The 14,351-nt window shown below is 43.3% G+C and overlaps 2 protein-coding genes across 3 annotated transcripts; one reads left to right on the top strand and one right to left on the bottom strand.

The window, feature by feature from the left end:
* The first annotated feature begins 5,354 nt into the window (after positions 1–5,354).
* LOC123485548 (tektin-2-like) lies at positions 5,355–7,100 on the top strand. Its single transcript, XM_045216505.1, has 3 exons — positions 5,355–5,476; positions 6,606–6,685; positions 6,874–7,100. Exons 1-3 carry the CDS (start codon positions 5,357–5,359, stop codon positions 7,067–7,069), a joined length of 396 nt encoding a protein of 131 aa, XP_045072440.1. The 5' UTR covers positions 5,355–5,356; the 3' UTR covers positions 7,070–7,100.
* Positions 7,101–9,997: 2,897 nt separating this feature from the next.
* On the bottom strand, positions 9,998–12,614 carry LOC121558144. Of its 2 annotated transcripts, none has more exons than XM_041871615.2 (6): positions 12,410–12,614; positions 11,495–11,559; positions 11,050–11,379; positions 10,563–10,790; positions 10,387–10,483; positions 9,998–10,274 (listed from the first exon to the last, which is right to left on the bottom strand). In XM_041871615.2, the coding sequence occupies exons 1-6, from the start codon at positions 12,415–12,417 to the stop codon at positions 10,238–10,240; spliced, it is 765 nt and encodes a 254-aa protein (XP_041727549.1). In that variant the 5' UTR covers positions 12,418–12,614; the 3' UTR covers positions 9,998–10,237. The 2 variants fall into 2 exon arrangements, with proteins under 2 accessions (XP_041727549.1, XP_041727550.1); XM_041871616.2 differs by lacking the exon at positions 12,410–12,614 and adding an exon at positions 11,928–12,377.
* Between the last annotated feature and the right edge of the window lie 1,737 nt (positions 12,615–14,351).

Genomic DNA, 14,351 nt, shown 5'->3' with positions numbered 1-14,351 from the left:
GAGGTAAACCTAAGCGTTGGGTAACAATGAAAGAGATAGCATCACTGGAGGCACAGATTGAGCCGGTCTCGGCGTGTATGGGGGGTGGAACAAAGGAACTATTTGAGGCAGTTTGAGAGGGACTTGGGGTTCTACAGTGAAATTGTATAATAAGAACTAACTGGAACAGCAATAGGCAAGGCATATTGACATGGGAGAGAGGCATAAAGCAATCACAGGTGTTATTAGAGAGAGCTAAGACATCAACTGGTAATGGCAATAAAGTTTGGGCTGAGGCTAAACAGAATAAACAGGACAGGGTACCGTGTAAAGGAACAGTCCAGCAGGCATCAGCTGTGCAGCTGAGTGATCATAAGGTCCAGTGAACAGCAATATGTGAGTCCGAGAGCAGTTCAAATTGGTGCTTCAGCACAGCGAGCAGGAAGCACAGTTGTAGTTTGCGTGTGCTAGCGGGCCGGGGCTAGCAGATGGATCTTCGTGGTCGTCGCAACAGGAAGCCTGTTGAAACCACAGACGATTACGTCGGCAGACCAGTCGTGATGGATCGGCAGGGCTCCGTGTCAACTCTAGGAGGTCCCGTCCGGTTGACAGAGAGGTAGATAGCCGGGAGATGTGCCTGACTCAAGGCTAGCTCAAGGCTGATTAGCCAACAACAACGTTCATTTGGTTGCAGCTAGCTAGTTGCGATTATCCAGTGTTGCAGGCCACGGACAATGGAGAAAATCCGCTAACGGTGGCTAATAGCAAGTAGCTAGTTAGCTGGTTAGCTGGCTACTCCCGTCCGGTAGACAGAGAGGTAGATAGCCGGGGCTAGCTCAAGGCTCAAGGCTAACTGGTGCTACGGGGGCAGTGGTGATTAGCCTACAGCAACATCCATTCGGTTGCGGCTAGCTAGATCCGGTGTTAAGGTCCAGTGATTCAGTTATTCCGGCAGAAAATCCGATGTTCTGGGTGAAAACCGCTAACGGTGGCTAATAGCAAGTTGTTGATCCATCCTCAGTTTTCTCCTATCACAGCCATTAAACTCTGTAACGGTTTTAAAGTCACCATTGGCCTCATGGTGAAATCCCTGTGTTGTTTCCTTCCTCTCTGGCAACTGAGTTAGGAAGGACGCCTGTATCTTTGTAGTGACTGGGTGTATTGATACACCATCCAAAGTGTAATTAATAACTTCACCATGTTCAAAGGGATATTCAATGTCTGCTTTTATTTTTACCCATCTACCAATAGGTGCACTTCTCTGCTAGGCATTGGGAAACCTCCCTGGTCTTTGTGGTTTGTTTTTGAAATTCACTGCTCGACTGTGGGACCTTACAAATAATTGTATGTGTGGGGTACAGAGATGAGGTAGTCATTCAAAAATCATGTTAAACACAGAATGATTCCATGCAACTTATTATGTGTCTTGTTAAGCAAATTTTACTCCTGCATTTATTTAGGCTTGCCATAACAAAGGGGTTGAATGCTTACTGACTCAAGACATTTCAGCTTTTCATTTGGTATTAATTTGTATACATTTGTGTGGGTGGTTTTTAGAATACCTGGCACAGTGTCCAGAGGCAGGACGCTCCTCCTCTTGTGTTTCTCTCTCTGCGTTGGCCCAATGACATGCAGCATGGAGGCTAGTAGTACAATATGCCTGCCTGAGTGGAGGATGAAAGGAAGAAAATACCAGCCCCCCCTGCCCACTCCCCCGGCCCATCCTACTCCTCCCTCTCCTCCTCCTTGGCTTACTCACCCCCACCGCAGCACAGGAAAAGCAATGTGTGTGTCAGAGAGCCTGTGTCTCTCAGGGTCTGAGATTGTGAGTGTGTCTGGCGTTAGTGTGTGTGGGTTTTTGTGTGGCAGTATGTGTAAACCCATGTCTGTGTCTGTCTGTCTGAGACCTGCGCTAGTCTCCCCTCGGCCCCCTAGATCATTTCCATCACAAAGGGGTGGTGTGTGTCGGTGGGACAGTCGTGGCTGGAATTCCAGACTCCCCTCTTCTCGGTCTCTCTCTCTGTCGATCCCCCTTTCTCTGCTGTCATTGTGACCCACCAAGGACTAGCCTTAGCTTGCATACGTCACCCCTGTACCTACACTGGTGGACATTCCTGCAGTCAGCATGCCAATTCCACGCTCTTTCAAAACTTGAGATATCTGTGGCATTGCGTTGTGTGACAAAACTGCACATTTTAGAGTGGCCTTTTATTGTCCCCAGCACAAGGTGCACCTGTGTAATGATCATGCTGTTTAATCAGATTCTTGATATGGCACACCTGTCAGGTGGATGGATTATCTTGGCAAGGAGAAATGCTCATTAATCAGCTTCTTGATATGCCACAAAAAAATATAAATAATATTCAGTCAGGTCCATAATTATTGTCAGCCTTGATAAAGATGAGCAAAAAAGACTGTATAAATTAAAGTACTGAGCTATATCGCATGCACATTTTTTGGGGTGGACATTTTATTATTTTATACTAATACAATTGCTCAGATAAAGAGATTGTGTTTAACAACTAATAACAAAAAACTCAAAAAGATGGGGGTTAAAATTATTGGCACCCCTGTTTTCAGTACTCCAGCACCCTCCCCTTGCGAAGATAACGACACTGAGCTTTTTTCTAAAATGTTTTATGAGATTGGAGATCACATTATGAGGGATCTTAGACTATTCCTGCATAAAGAATCTTTCCAGATCCTTGATATCCTTCGTCTGCTCTTATGGACTGCCCTCTTCAAATCAAACCTCAGGTTTTCAATGGAGTTCAAGTCTAATTGCTCCTGTAAGTCGCTCTGGATAAGAGCGTCTGCTAAATGACTAATGTAAATGTAAGTCCAGAGACTGAGATGGCCATTGCAAAATGTAGATTTTATGGTCAATTAACCATTTCTTTGTGGATTTTGATTAGTGCTTGGGGTTATTGTCTTGCTCGAAGATCCTCTTCCGGCAAAGTGTTAGCCTCCTGGCAGAGGCAACCAGGTTTTGGGTTAAAATGTCCTGGTACCTGGTATGAGATACTTTTCTGTATATGCTTCTGTTTCTCAACACCAAACCCACCACTGGTGTGCGTGGTCAAAGAGCTCTATTTTCATGTCATCTGACCATAGCGCCGATTCCAATCCAAGTGCCAATGCCGTTCCTCAAACTCCAGGCGGTGCTATGGTCAGACGCTATGGTCAGAAATTGCATATAATATTGCTCAGTATTTGTATTATTTATTTTATTCAGTCTTTTTTGCTCATCTTTATCAAGGGTGCCAGTAATTATGGACATGAATGTATTGCAAAGACCACAGTAAATGGACATCAGTAACTGTTGTATTGGAATGCTGGTGTAGGGGATTGTTTAAGCTGAGAAGGACATATGGGGTTATTTTAAAGGCATGAGTTAGCACTTGTTTTATTTGGCTCAGGCTGAAGTGGTGTAAAATGTATCCAAAGAATATCATCCTGATCGATATACAGTACAGAAGCATTCAACAGCAACGGGAGTCTGATCAATAAATGCTGTATATCATCTTTACGAGGGGATTGTAATGTGTGCCTGAGGGTTGTTGGTATTCTCACTCACACAGTCTGAAGAGGACATTGTCATCCCCTTTTGAAAACATCATAAGCATGTTCTCGGAGTACGCTTTCAGGACATGTTACTTTAAAAAACTGCCATTGTGTTTGGCCAATTTCATAAACTGAAGTGTAACTGACTCTCCAAGAGTGTCTCCGAGTAGGAGTGATAATCTACGGTAGGATCAGGTCCCCCTTCTTCATATAATCTTATTCATTAGGATCTAAAATCCAAGCCTGACCCTATATCAGCACACCTACTCTGAGACTTTCTGAATACGTGCCCCATATTCCTTATAACTGCACCATAAGACTCTTACTCATCTCTCTCCTCTGTGTGGTGTCTGATGCCCCCATCTCTGATGTCCCTTTAGAGCCAGAATGACCTGGAAGGGCAGCAGATCACCACTGGGTTCAACCTGCGCAAGAGGACCCACCAGCTCCAGCAGGCCTGCAGTCACATAATGGAAAATGTATTTCAATGCAAAATGAAAAATGCTGCTATCTTTGACTAGAGTTGGAAAATATTGATATTGAGGACAGACCCTGATAGAGGCCTTGGGAAGACCACCATGGATCCAGAGCTAAGTCTTAGAAAGGCTCTTGTTAAGCATTCATGACTTACACCGGGTCCTTCTCATGCTATACATCCACTAAACCCATCAGACCTCCCTCCCCCCGTCTCTCTCGGACGCACTGACCTAAGCTGCTCTCTACACCTGTGATGAGTGTGATGGAAGGAGTCAGGCGCAGGAGCATAATCACCGAATACAGAGTTTGATAATAATAATAATATGCCATTTAGCAGACGCTTTTATCCTAAGCGACTTACAGTCATGCTTGCACACATTATTATTTTTTTGTGTTTATGGGTGGTCCCGGGGATCGAACCCACTACCTTGGCGTTACAAGCACAGTGCTCTACCAGCTGAGCTACACACAAATGCGCTGGAATAGTGACAAACGAAACAGGCACAGGGGAAACTATCATCCCTGGCAATACACTGTAACGGATATCCAATAATACATAGGCACAGGGGAAAATCTACCCGGGCAACAATATGTTACGAGTAGCTCCACCCAAGATACACTACTCTCACAATGAAACAATCACCCACAAGGACAAGTGGGCAGAGGGAACACTTATACACGGACTAATGAGGGGATAAGAACCAGGTGTGTGTGATTGACAAGACAAGACAAATGTAATGATGATAATTGGGGGAGGCAGTGGCTAGTAAGTCGGTGACGACGAACGCCGAAGCCTGCCCGAACAAGGAGGGGAGGCAGCCTCGGCGGAATTCGTGACACCACCCTTCCACTGATCTCCCTTGTAATCAGAGTAGCACAGCCATTTTCATTTGTTAGCGCTCCATTGGGCCCTATCTATCTCCATAGACATGAATGCACATAATCCTGGTAAGGAAGTCCACTCCAGAGGCAATAACAATAGCAGTGTCTAGAATGCACAGGGAGAGATTAGATAATACTGGGGTCAATGCAGGGAAGGCAGATCGCCTAGGTTTCTCATGAATCTGTTATGGATCAGTAACATCATATATACAGTAGAGTACAGTAGATCCAAACAAGTAGTGGATCCTATGAATCAGCTATTGTGTGAGAGTTAGAGGCTACACCAAGAACCATAGAGAGCATAGATGGTGATAAGATAGTATTGACTAGCATAGACGGACAATTCTACACGGCCCTTCTTAGCTGTGGGAGGTTTCTCAGGCTTCTTAGTACTGACTCTGTGCTCCTTTGGCTCTGTCTGTCCCACCAGACCAGAGAGGAGATCACAGAGCTGATGACGGACATCCATCGTCTGGAGCAGGAGCTGCAGACTACAGAGTGCCCCCTGAAGCTGGTCCATACCAGGCTGGAGAACAGGAACTCGAGGCCCGGAGTGGACCTCTGCAGAGACCAGGTAGAACCATAAAAATAGAATTACTGGAATGGGGAAAAAGCCCCTCAAACCAGGGCAATTTGACAGTACACTCACTATGACCGCCGGTCCACACGTCAAGGGAAATTGACTTGAATGTTATTGTCCGTTCTACTCATTCTATTCTATGGTTGATTCTAACCTGTAAAGCAGGAATGGGTATTCTTTGGTCCTGGAGTGTCTTTGTGTGTTCAGACGTTTGTTCTATGAAAGCCTGCACACATTGACCCTTCAGAGGACCTGAGTTGTTGTAAAGGTTGATTTTGTCATGGAAAAGGAGCTGTGTCTCTGTTTGTCATATTATACTGAACAAAAATATAAACGCAACATGTAAAGTGTTGGTCCCATGTTTCATGAGCTGAAATAAAAGATCCCAGAAATGTTCCATTCGCACAAAAAGCTTATTTCTCTAAAAATTGTGTGCACAAATGTGTTTACATGCCCTTTAGTGAGCATTTTTCCTTTGCTAAGATAATACATCCACCTGACAGGTGTGGCATATCAAGAAGCTGATTAAACAGCATGATCATTACACAGGTGCACCTTGTGCTGGGGACAATAAAAGGCCACTTTAAAATGTGCAATTTTGTCACACAACACAATGCCACAGATGTCTAAAGTTTTGAGGGAGTGTGCAATTGGCATGCTGACTGCATGAATGTCCACCAGAGCTGTTGCCAGAGAATGTAATGTTCATTTCTCTACCATAAGGCACCTACAACGTAGCTTTAGAGAATTTGTCAGTACATCCAACCGGCCTCAAAACCGCGGACCATGTGTAACTTCCACATCTTGCTTCTTCACCTGCGGGATCATCTGAGACCAGCCACCCGGACAGCTGATGAAATGTAGGAATATTTATGTCTGTAATAAAGCCTTTTTGAGGGGAAAATATCATTCTGATTTGCTGGGCCTGACTTCCCACCCATGTCTGCGCCCATGCCTTGTCATGTGAAATCCATAAATTAGGTCTGAATGAATTTATTTCAGTTGACTGATTTCCTTCTATGAACTGTAACTCAGTAAAATCTTTGAAATGGTTGCATGTTGCATTCATATTTTTGTTCAGTATATAATGTGTGTCCATGCCTTGACTCTGTAATCTCTGTAGGTGCATTCTGGGCTGGTGGAAGAGGCTAAGCAGTTGGGAGCCACAATAGAAGCATTACAGCAGAATCTAGCCAGGTCTATGTGAGTGTTTGTGTTATTGAGTTGCTATGAAACTGAGCACATCATATGTTCACCTCGTATGGCTCTTTCACAGCATATTGAACATCTGATGTGCTCACTTTCATAGCATATTGGCGTTTAATATAAGGACCCCCCACACACACACACCATCTAACCCTGTGTTGCTGTTCTGTGACCCTGTGTACCAGGCACTCTCTGCAGTCCTTAGAGGAGCACCAGGCCTGTATGGGAGAAGACCTGTCCAGGAAGCAGGAGGCCCTGGAGCTGGAGCAGCGAAGCAACCACATCCACCAGCGCCTGGAGGCCCTGCCTGAGGCTGAGACTGCCAAGATCATCCCTGGAGTCACCGTCCCCAAGCCCGGCTTCACCAGAGAGATGTACTGATGAGGTGAACACACACATGAACACACGCACAAACGCATTTTGAAATTCACTATGTATGGAGCGGTTATACTTTGACTCCAATTCCCTGACTGAAATTTGGATTTACAATAGCGATCAATTGAACTAAAGCCTCACACAGTTTAAAATGTGTGGTGTTTATTACAAAGCTAAATATACAATACGTTTATAATATAGAAAGGTTACAAAATAAGGAATTGTTTTTAAAACAATTTTTTTTAGAGCATTATATTTTTTTAAATATCAAGTGTAGTTCAGTACAATGAGAGGCTGTATAAAAATGATAGCTACTACAAAAACAGTCAACACACAGGGCGAAAGTTGATCTTTCTATTTTTAGAACTGGCCAACAAGCAGTTCACTCCACATTGTTCCAATGCTTTGAAAGGTCATGCTGCTCACAGGGCAGGAAGCTCCTCCCAAAGCGTTTTTTTTTTACATTTACTGTCCTTTTATGAGTCCATCTTTGAGTAGGGGAGTGTAGCGAAATAACTTGGGTACTGTAATCAATGGTTCACCGTTACAAGTTGTCCTCAAAATGCTCCTGAAGCCTCTCTCCACTGTTACTGTATCACCTAAACAGAAACCCTAATATGTGTCTATACAACAACACAATATACATGTTTTACATACTCTTATCCAGAGTGACTTACAGGAGCAATTAGGGCCTTGCTCAAGGGCACACCGGCATATTTTTTTGCCTAGCCGGCTCAGGGATTCGAACCAGCGACCTTTCAGTTAGTAGCCCAACGCACTTAACCACTAGGCTACCTGCCGCCCTATACTGAACTGAGAATGAACAAATGTAGGCTACCTGCTGTCCTATACTATAGCAATAGAATAAACAAAATCATTGTAATATAAACTGACAATGGCAAGCGTGCCATGCCTTGAGGTGATATTGTAGCTTCTTATTTTGAGGTGTCCATCCCTTTGATTTATTTTCAATTTTTTTCAATTTTTCCCCTTCTGCATTCTGTCAGCGACCTCCGTTTCCTTGCTATATATGGCTTTATCTTACAGTATGTACTGTAGATCAAAATGAAATGTATATCTGCACTGCGTGACTATTTGGTCAGTGGTGTCAGTGTGTGTCTCCTATGGAAGTGTAGCAAAGTGGACGCTTACAAAGATTTCCTTGCAGGTTATAAAATATGTTAAATGCACGCATGCACTGTCACAATAATGTGGATTTATTCCATTTGCTTTATAGCATACATTTTGTTACGTTACAGCCGTATTCTAAAATTGATTAAATAAATAGAAATTCTCATCAATCTACACACAATACCGCATAATGACAATGCGAAAACAGGTTTTTAGAATTTTTTAAAATTGTACTTAAAATTAAAAAGAGAAATACCTTATTTACATAAGTATTCAGACCCTTTGCAATGAGACTGAAAGTTGAGCTCAGGTGCATCCTCTTTCCATTGATCATCCTTGAGATGTTTCTACAACTTGATTGGAGTCCACCTGTCGTAAATTCAATTGATTGGACATGATTTGGAAAGGCACACACCCGTCTATATAAGGTCTCACAGTTGACAGTGCATGTCAAAGCAAAAACCAAGCCATGAGGTCGAAGGAATTGTCCGTAGAGCTCCGATACAGGATTGTGTCGAGGCACAGATCTTGGGAAGGGTACCAAAAAATGTCTGCAGCATTGAAGGTCCCCAAGAACACAGTGGCCTCCATCAATCTGAAATGGAAGAAGTTTGGAACCAAGACTCTTCCTAGAACTGGCCGCCCGGCCAAACTGAGCAATCGGGGAGAAGGTCCTTGGTCAGGGAGGTGACCAAGAACCCGATGGTCACTCTGAGAGAGCTCCAGAGGACAACCATCTCTGCAGCTCTCCACCAATTAGGCCTTTATGGTAGAGTGACCAGACGGAAGCCACTCCTCAGTAAAAGGCACATGAAAGCCCGCTTGGAGTTTGCCAAAAGGCACCTAAAGACTCTCAGACCATGAGAAACAAGATTCTCTGGTTTGATGAAACCAAGATTAAACTTCTTGGCCTGAATGCCAAGTGTCACTTCTGGAGGAAACCTGGCAGCATCCCTACGGTGAAGCATGGTGGTGGCAGTCTCATGCTGTGGTGATGTTTTTCAGCAGCAGGGATTGGGAGACTAGTCAGGATCGAGGCAAAGATGAACGGAGCAAAGTACAGAGAGATCCTTGATGAAAACCTGATCCAGATCGCTCAGGACCTCAGACTGGGGCGAAGGTTCACCTTCCAACAGGACAACAACCCTAAGCACACGCAGGAGTGGCTTCAGGACAAGTCTCTGAATGTCCTTGAGTGGCCCAGCCAGAGCCTAGACTTGAACCTGATCGAACATCTCTGGAGAGACCTGAAAATAGTTGTGCTGCGATGCTCCCCATCCAACCTGACAGAGCTTGAGAGGATCTTCAGAGAAGAATGGGAGAAACTCCCCAAATACAGGTGTACCAAGCTTGTAGCGCCAAATAAGAATTAAAGCAGTAATCGCTGCCAAAGGTGCTTCAACAAAGTACTTCTTAAAGGGTCTAAATACTTATGTAAATGTACGATTTCAGTATTTTTTTTACCTGTTTTTGCTTTGTCATTATGGGGTATTGTGTGTAGATTGATGAGGGAAAAAAACTATTTAATCAATTATAGATTAAGGCTGTAGCGTAACAAAATGTTATATTAAATTAGATTATTAAAAATTAAAAAATGTGGAACAAGTCAAGGGGTCTGAATACTTTCTGAATGCACTGTACATAGGCATTGCAAAAGCAGGTTTAGGTACATTTGAACATATTTGTACATGTGCACAAATGTAAATGTGATGACATACAGTACTTTAAAAAAGATACAAAGATATAATTAGTCCAAATATATGTGTGGACACTGCATCAAGAAGTACCACAAATAGGCATATCAATAAGCCAATAAATAGGCATATCAATATATTTTATTAATGGTGCATAGTTCCAAAGCTCTTGATATGAATGATCTTTGATGTCTGGTAGTGTGACTTGTTTCAATAGAATATTACATTAAACTCCTCATATCATACTGTCTCTGCATGTGCCAAGGAATTGTGTGATCGTGCAGTGTGTAACAGAGTAACAAAGTGTCATAAATAAGAATGATAATGGAAAGCGATGGACATCCTCAGGTCATATAATCCCATTCGTCCTCTGCTGATTGCATCTCCTGTTAATAACACACAGCAATGTCAAAAGTGTGCGCGCACCAAACAGAATACCGGGAGTTTATTAATGTATTACTGTAAAAGACAATCTGGGGAGATGTTCTGTAATCTTACCAACAGAGATATCCACTTAGAAGCACTATGATGATGGCCAATAGTACACCACACAGAATCTCACAGGATTGGTTACTTTGGGATGGTGTAGAAGAATCTAGGCCACAGCAAAGAAGCATTAAAGACAAAAAACCTAAATAAAAATAATTATAATATAAATCATAATACATGTTTACCAGTGATGTAGTATGTAACACTAGTCCCCAGACTGCTGTTGACAACACAGGTGTAGTTGTGGCCCTTCATTCCAGACACGTAGAGTCTCCTGCCATCTGTAGAGAGATTGGCTGTCTGATTGGACACCTCTACCCCATCCACCAACCAGGAAAACACTGGGCTGTCCCACTGTGCCCTGTCATTGGCCACCTCACACAGGAGCGGCAAAGACGCCACAGGAGCAGCAACTAGGCGAGAGTGAGGGAGAGAAAAAGTTAGGAGGAACAAATGGTCCAAATATAGCTAAATTGGTTGCTGCGTCCTTACATAGTTCTGCACATAAGGTTAGCCTCGGCACCCAGGCTTCACTCACATTGTTCGGAAGGGGAGGTGAAAGCCTGTGACCGAGGCTAATGTAAAGGTAATGTGACTTTTTTAGTTTGCACAGTATATGCCCCAAACTAAATCCAGATAGTGACCAGAATTATTGGTGTAACTGTTTCTCACCACTCTCTCTAACATGTATATTTGCTGATTCCTCGTTCCCCATCTGGTCTGTCACAGTGATGGTGTAGATTCCATAGTTAGATGAACTTATATTCGCCACCCTAAATAAGGCCCCCTTCTGGTCTAGAGGATTGCCAGGTGCATCTTGGTGATTGGCCAGCCTGACCTTTCCCTGACCCTTCTCAGTCTCACGGTCCCAAGTCACCATGAGGATCTTCTCTGTTGGTGTAATCTGGAACTGGGTCAGCAGGACCAGGTCTCTCCCCAGAGCCACGTAAAGGAGACCCTGGTTTTGGAAATACACTGACAGGCACTGGTGTGGGTGGGGCACTGAGGAAAGATAGACAAGGAATTACTGTACATCTATTGTACACATTACTGTACCATAGTTATTTTTGCAGAGCAATATCTTACTGACAGATGGAGGATTATTTAAAAAACTCACAGAGGGCCAGGATCAGATAAATACGGCAGACCAGGATATGCCGTGTTTCCATCACATCTGCAGAGCTATTTATATTTTACAAAGGGAGGAAGAGTGTGCAACAGCATTTAAACTTGCACTCTTTTGACGCACATTGTCATGGGCAGAGGCATACCACCCTAATGTAGTTGAGGGAGCTTTGATGGCTAAATGCTATTCATTCATTTGTAAAATCATACAACAACAACAAAAAAACTATATTTTGAACATTATTAGCTATATACATCAAATGTGTTTCAATGAGCTTGACATCATTTTTTCCCTTAGAGATGGTTCTGTGGCGACAAAGATATAAAACAATACTACCCATCTAAAGCAGTTTGACATAGACCACACTTACCATTTAGATGAGAGAAAATAGGTTGGAAAGCAAAAGGAAAAAGATTCTACTCACAAGAGAATGTATCCACAGCAGTAGCTGCTCTTCCGTCTCGTAACTCTCTTGACTCTACACCATTTAGTTTATGCAAGGTTTTGAATTGCTATCAGAATATGCAAACCTTCCTTGCAAATTTTGAACCTTCTCTGTACGGTTCTGTACTACTGTACAATGAGACACCAAATCTATTTCTATGGCGGCATCCTCTATTACATAATACTGTATCCCTTTCCTGTCACTTCCTTTCTTTCATAATGTTGTACCTGATATAATCAGACATTCTAAACATGGCCAAAGCCATGCTAACAAGACAACATGCTCAGTTGGCCATTTAAAACCTTGAGCTCACGGTTACTGTTGTTTGTAACACTTGACTGGGTGCCAGTGATTCTGTTGTAGCATCCCTTTCAAGTTGTCATGCCAAACATAACAACTAAAACAGAAGCAGCGGCATCCAGGTTATTCAGTAATACAAAAGACAGGTCTTCATAACTTACCGTTTCATTTGGATATTCTGTAGGGTGACCGTACAGGTCAGCTTGATGTATTTCTGTTTTCTTGCCTAATATTTCCTGATTGAAGAACGTCAAACTCAATGCATACTGGCACTTAAAATAGCTACTGTATGTAAATGTTGAACCAGTTTTTCTTCCCTTTCCACAATCCAGTATGGCAGGAATGAAAATTAGCCTGGTGATGAGGGAGTGACTCCTACAGTATCTAGGGGAGTGACTCCTACTGTACAGTATCTCTCTTGTACCAGCTTGTACTCCTGACTGAATAGTCATACACTTTAATCCATCCTTGTACGGATACTGTGCCAGGCACACAAGTATGACGATAGGGTACTTAAAAAATATACAGTATATATTTTATTTTTGCAGGAACGATATTGAAGTTCATACATATCAGTCAACATCGATTCTGGATAGAGAGCAGAGACCCAAGTCACATTCATAACAACAGCATCCCTTCAAATACATAGAGATCCACTCAAACAATTATCTATACCACAAAGATGTTCAGATACCTAAGTAAGGAGCCACGTTACCCTCGGGCCTACTGAACCCATGTCCATGTGCGCGGACAAGCAGACACACATCCACCCGCCTAGACACATGTCCATCCCCCGCACACACCTCCATGTGCACGCATATCCGAATGCATCCATATGACACTGACAAATAATGATAGGGACGTGACACCGGCCCGAGCCACCCAGCCCATCCAGCCACCACAAAGATCCTTTGTTTTAAATACAAAGTGACCAATAGATCGGCAAGAACACTCAGCCAGCCCGAGCTGCTCGCACATCGTGACCCCCAGCCAGCATAGCCAGTAACTCTCACCCCAACACTATTTACGCCAACACTCTCCCATTTAAATTGTTTCTGAAGAGGAAGGTTTGGTAACAAAGTACAACCCCCCAAAAATCAAACATACACATATGCACTGAGTGGGCAAAACATTGGTTGCAGTCGAGCAAATACTGTACGTATTGCACCTGCACAGATGATCAGATTAATGTGGTAGTTGCCTCAGGGTTTGAAATATATCAGCAAATATTAACACCACCACTCTCTTTGTTATTTTCAGTATTAATTTCATTAAACATCACCACCACCACCACACCACAGGTTGGTAAGACATTTTGAATAAGGTCTCTATTGTATGTGTATGTAGAGAATATTGCCAGAGAGAGAGAGAGGTCAAGACTGATACTCACTGTTATAGTCCACAGCAGCAGCAGCAGGCGCAATGGGAGTCAGTCTCAACACTTTATTGCTGCACTGATTGTTTACATGTAAACAGAGGAAGACAATTAACACATACATTGCCTTTGGAAAGTATTCAGACCTGTTGACTTTTTCCACATTTTGTTAGGTTACAGTCTTATTCTAAAATTATTTAAATAATTTTTTTCCCTCATCAATCTATACACAATACTCCATAATGACAAAGCAAAAACAGGTTTTTAGAAACGCTTGGGACACCTGTAGTTGGGGAGTTCCTTACTCTCTTTTCTGCAGATCCTCTCAAGCTCTGTCAGGTTGGATGGGGAGCGTTGCTGCACAGCTATTTTCTGGTCTCTCCAGAGATGTTAGATCGCGTTCAAGTCTGGGCTCTGGCTGCGCCACTCAAGGACAGTCAGAGCCTTGTCCCGAAGCCATCATTGAGTTGTCTTGGCTGTGTGCTTAGGGTCGTTGTCCTGTTAGAGCGGGTTTTCATCAAGGATCTCTCTGTACTTTGCTCTGTTCATCTTTGCCTCGATCCTGACTAGTCTCCCAGTCCCTGCTGCTGAAAAACATCCCCACAGCATGATGCTGCCACCACCATGCTTCACCATAGGGATGGTGCCAAGTTTCCTCCAGACGTGACGCTTGGCATTCAGGCCAAAGAGTTTAATCTTGGTTTCATCAGACCAGAGAATCTTGTTTC

The sequence above is a fragment of the Coregonus clupeaformis genome, unplaced genomic scaffold, assembly GCF_020615455.1.
Source record: "Coregonus clupeaformis isolate EN_2021a unplaced genomic scaffold, ASM2061545v1 scaf0726, whole genome shotgun sequence".
In the NCBI taxonomy this organism is placed as follows: Eukaryota; Metazoa; Chordata; class Actinopteri; order Salmoniformes; family Salmonidae; genus Coregonus; species Coregonus clupeaformis.
Note: the sequence above shows the minus strand (reverse complement) of the source record. Positions and strands in the feature narration are given on the sequence as shown.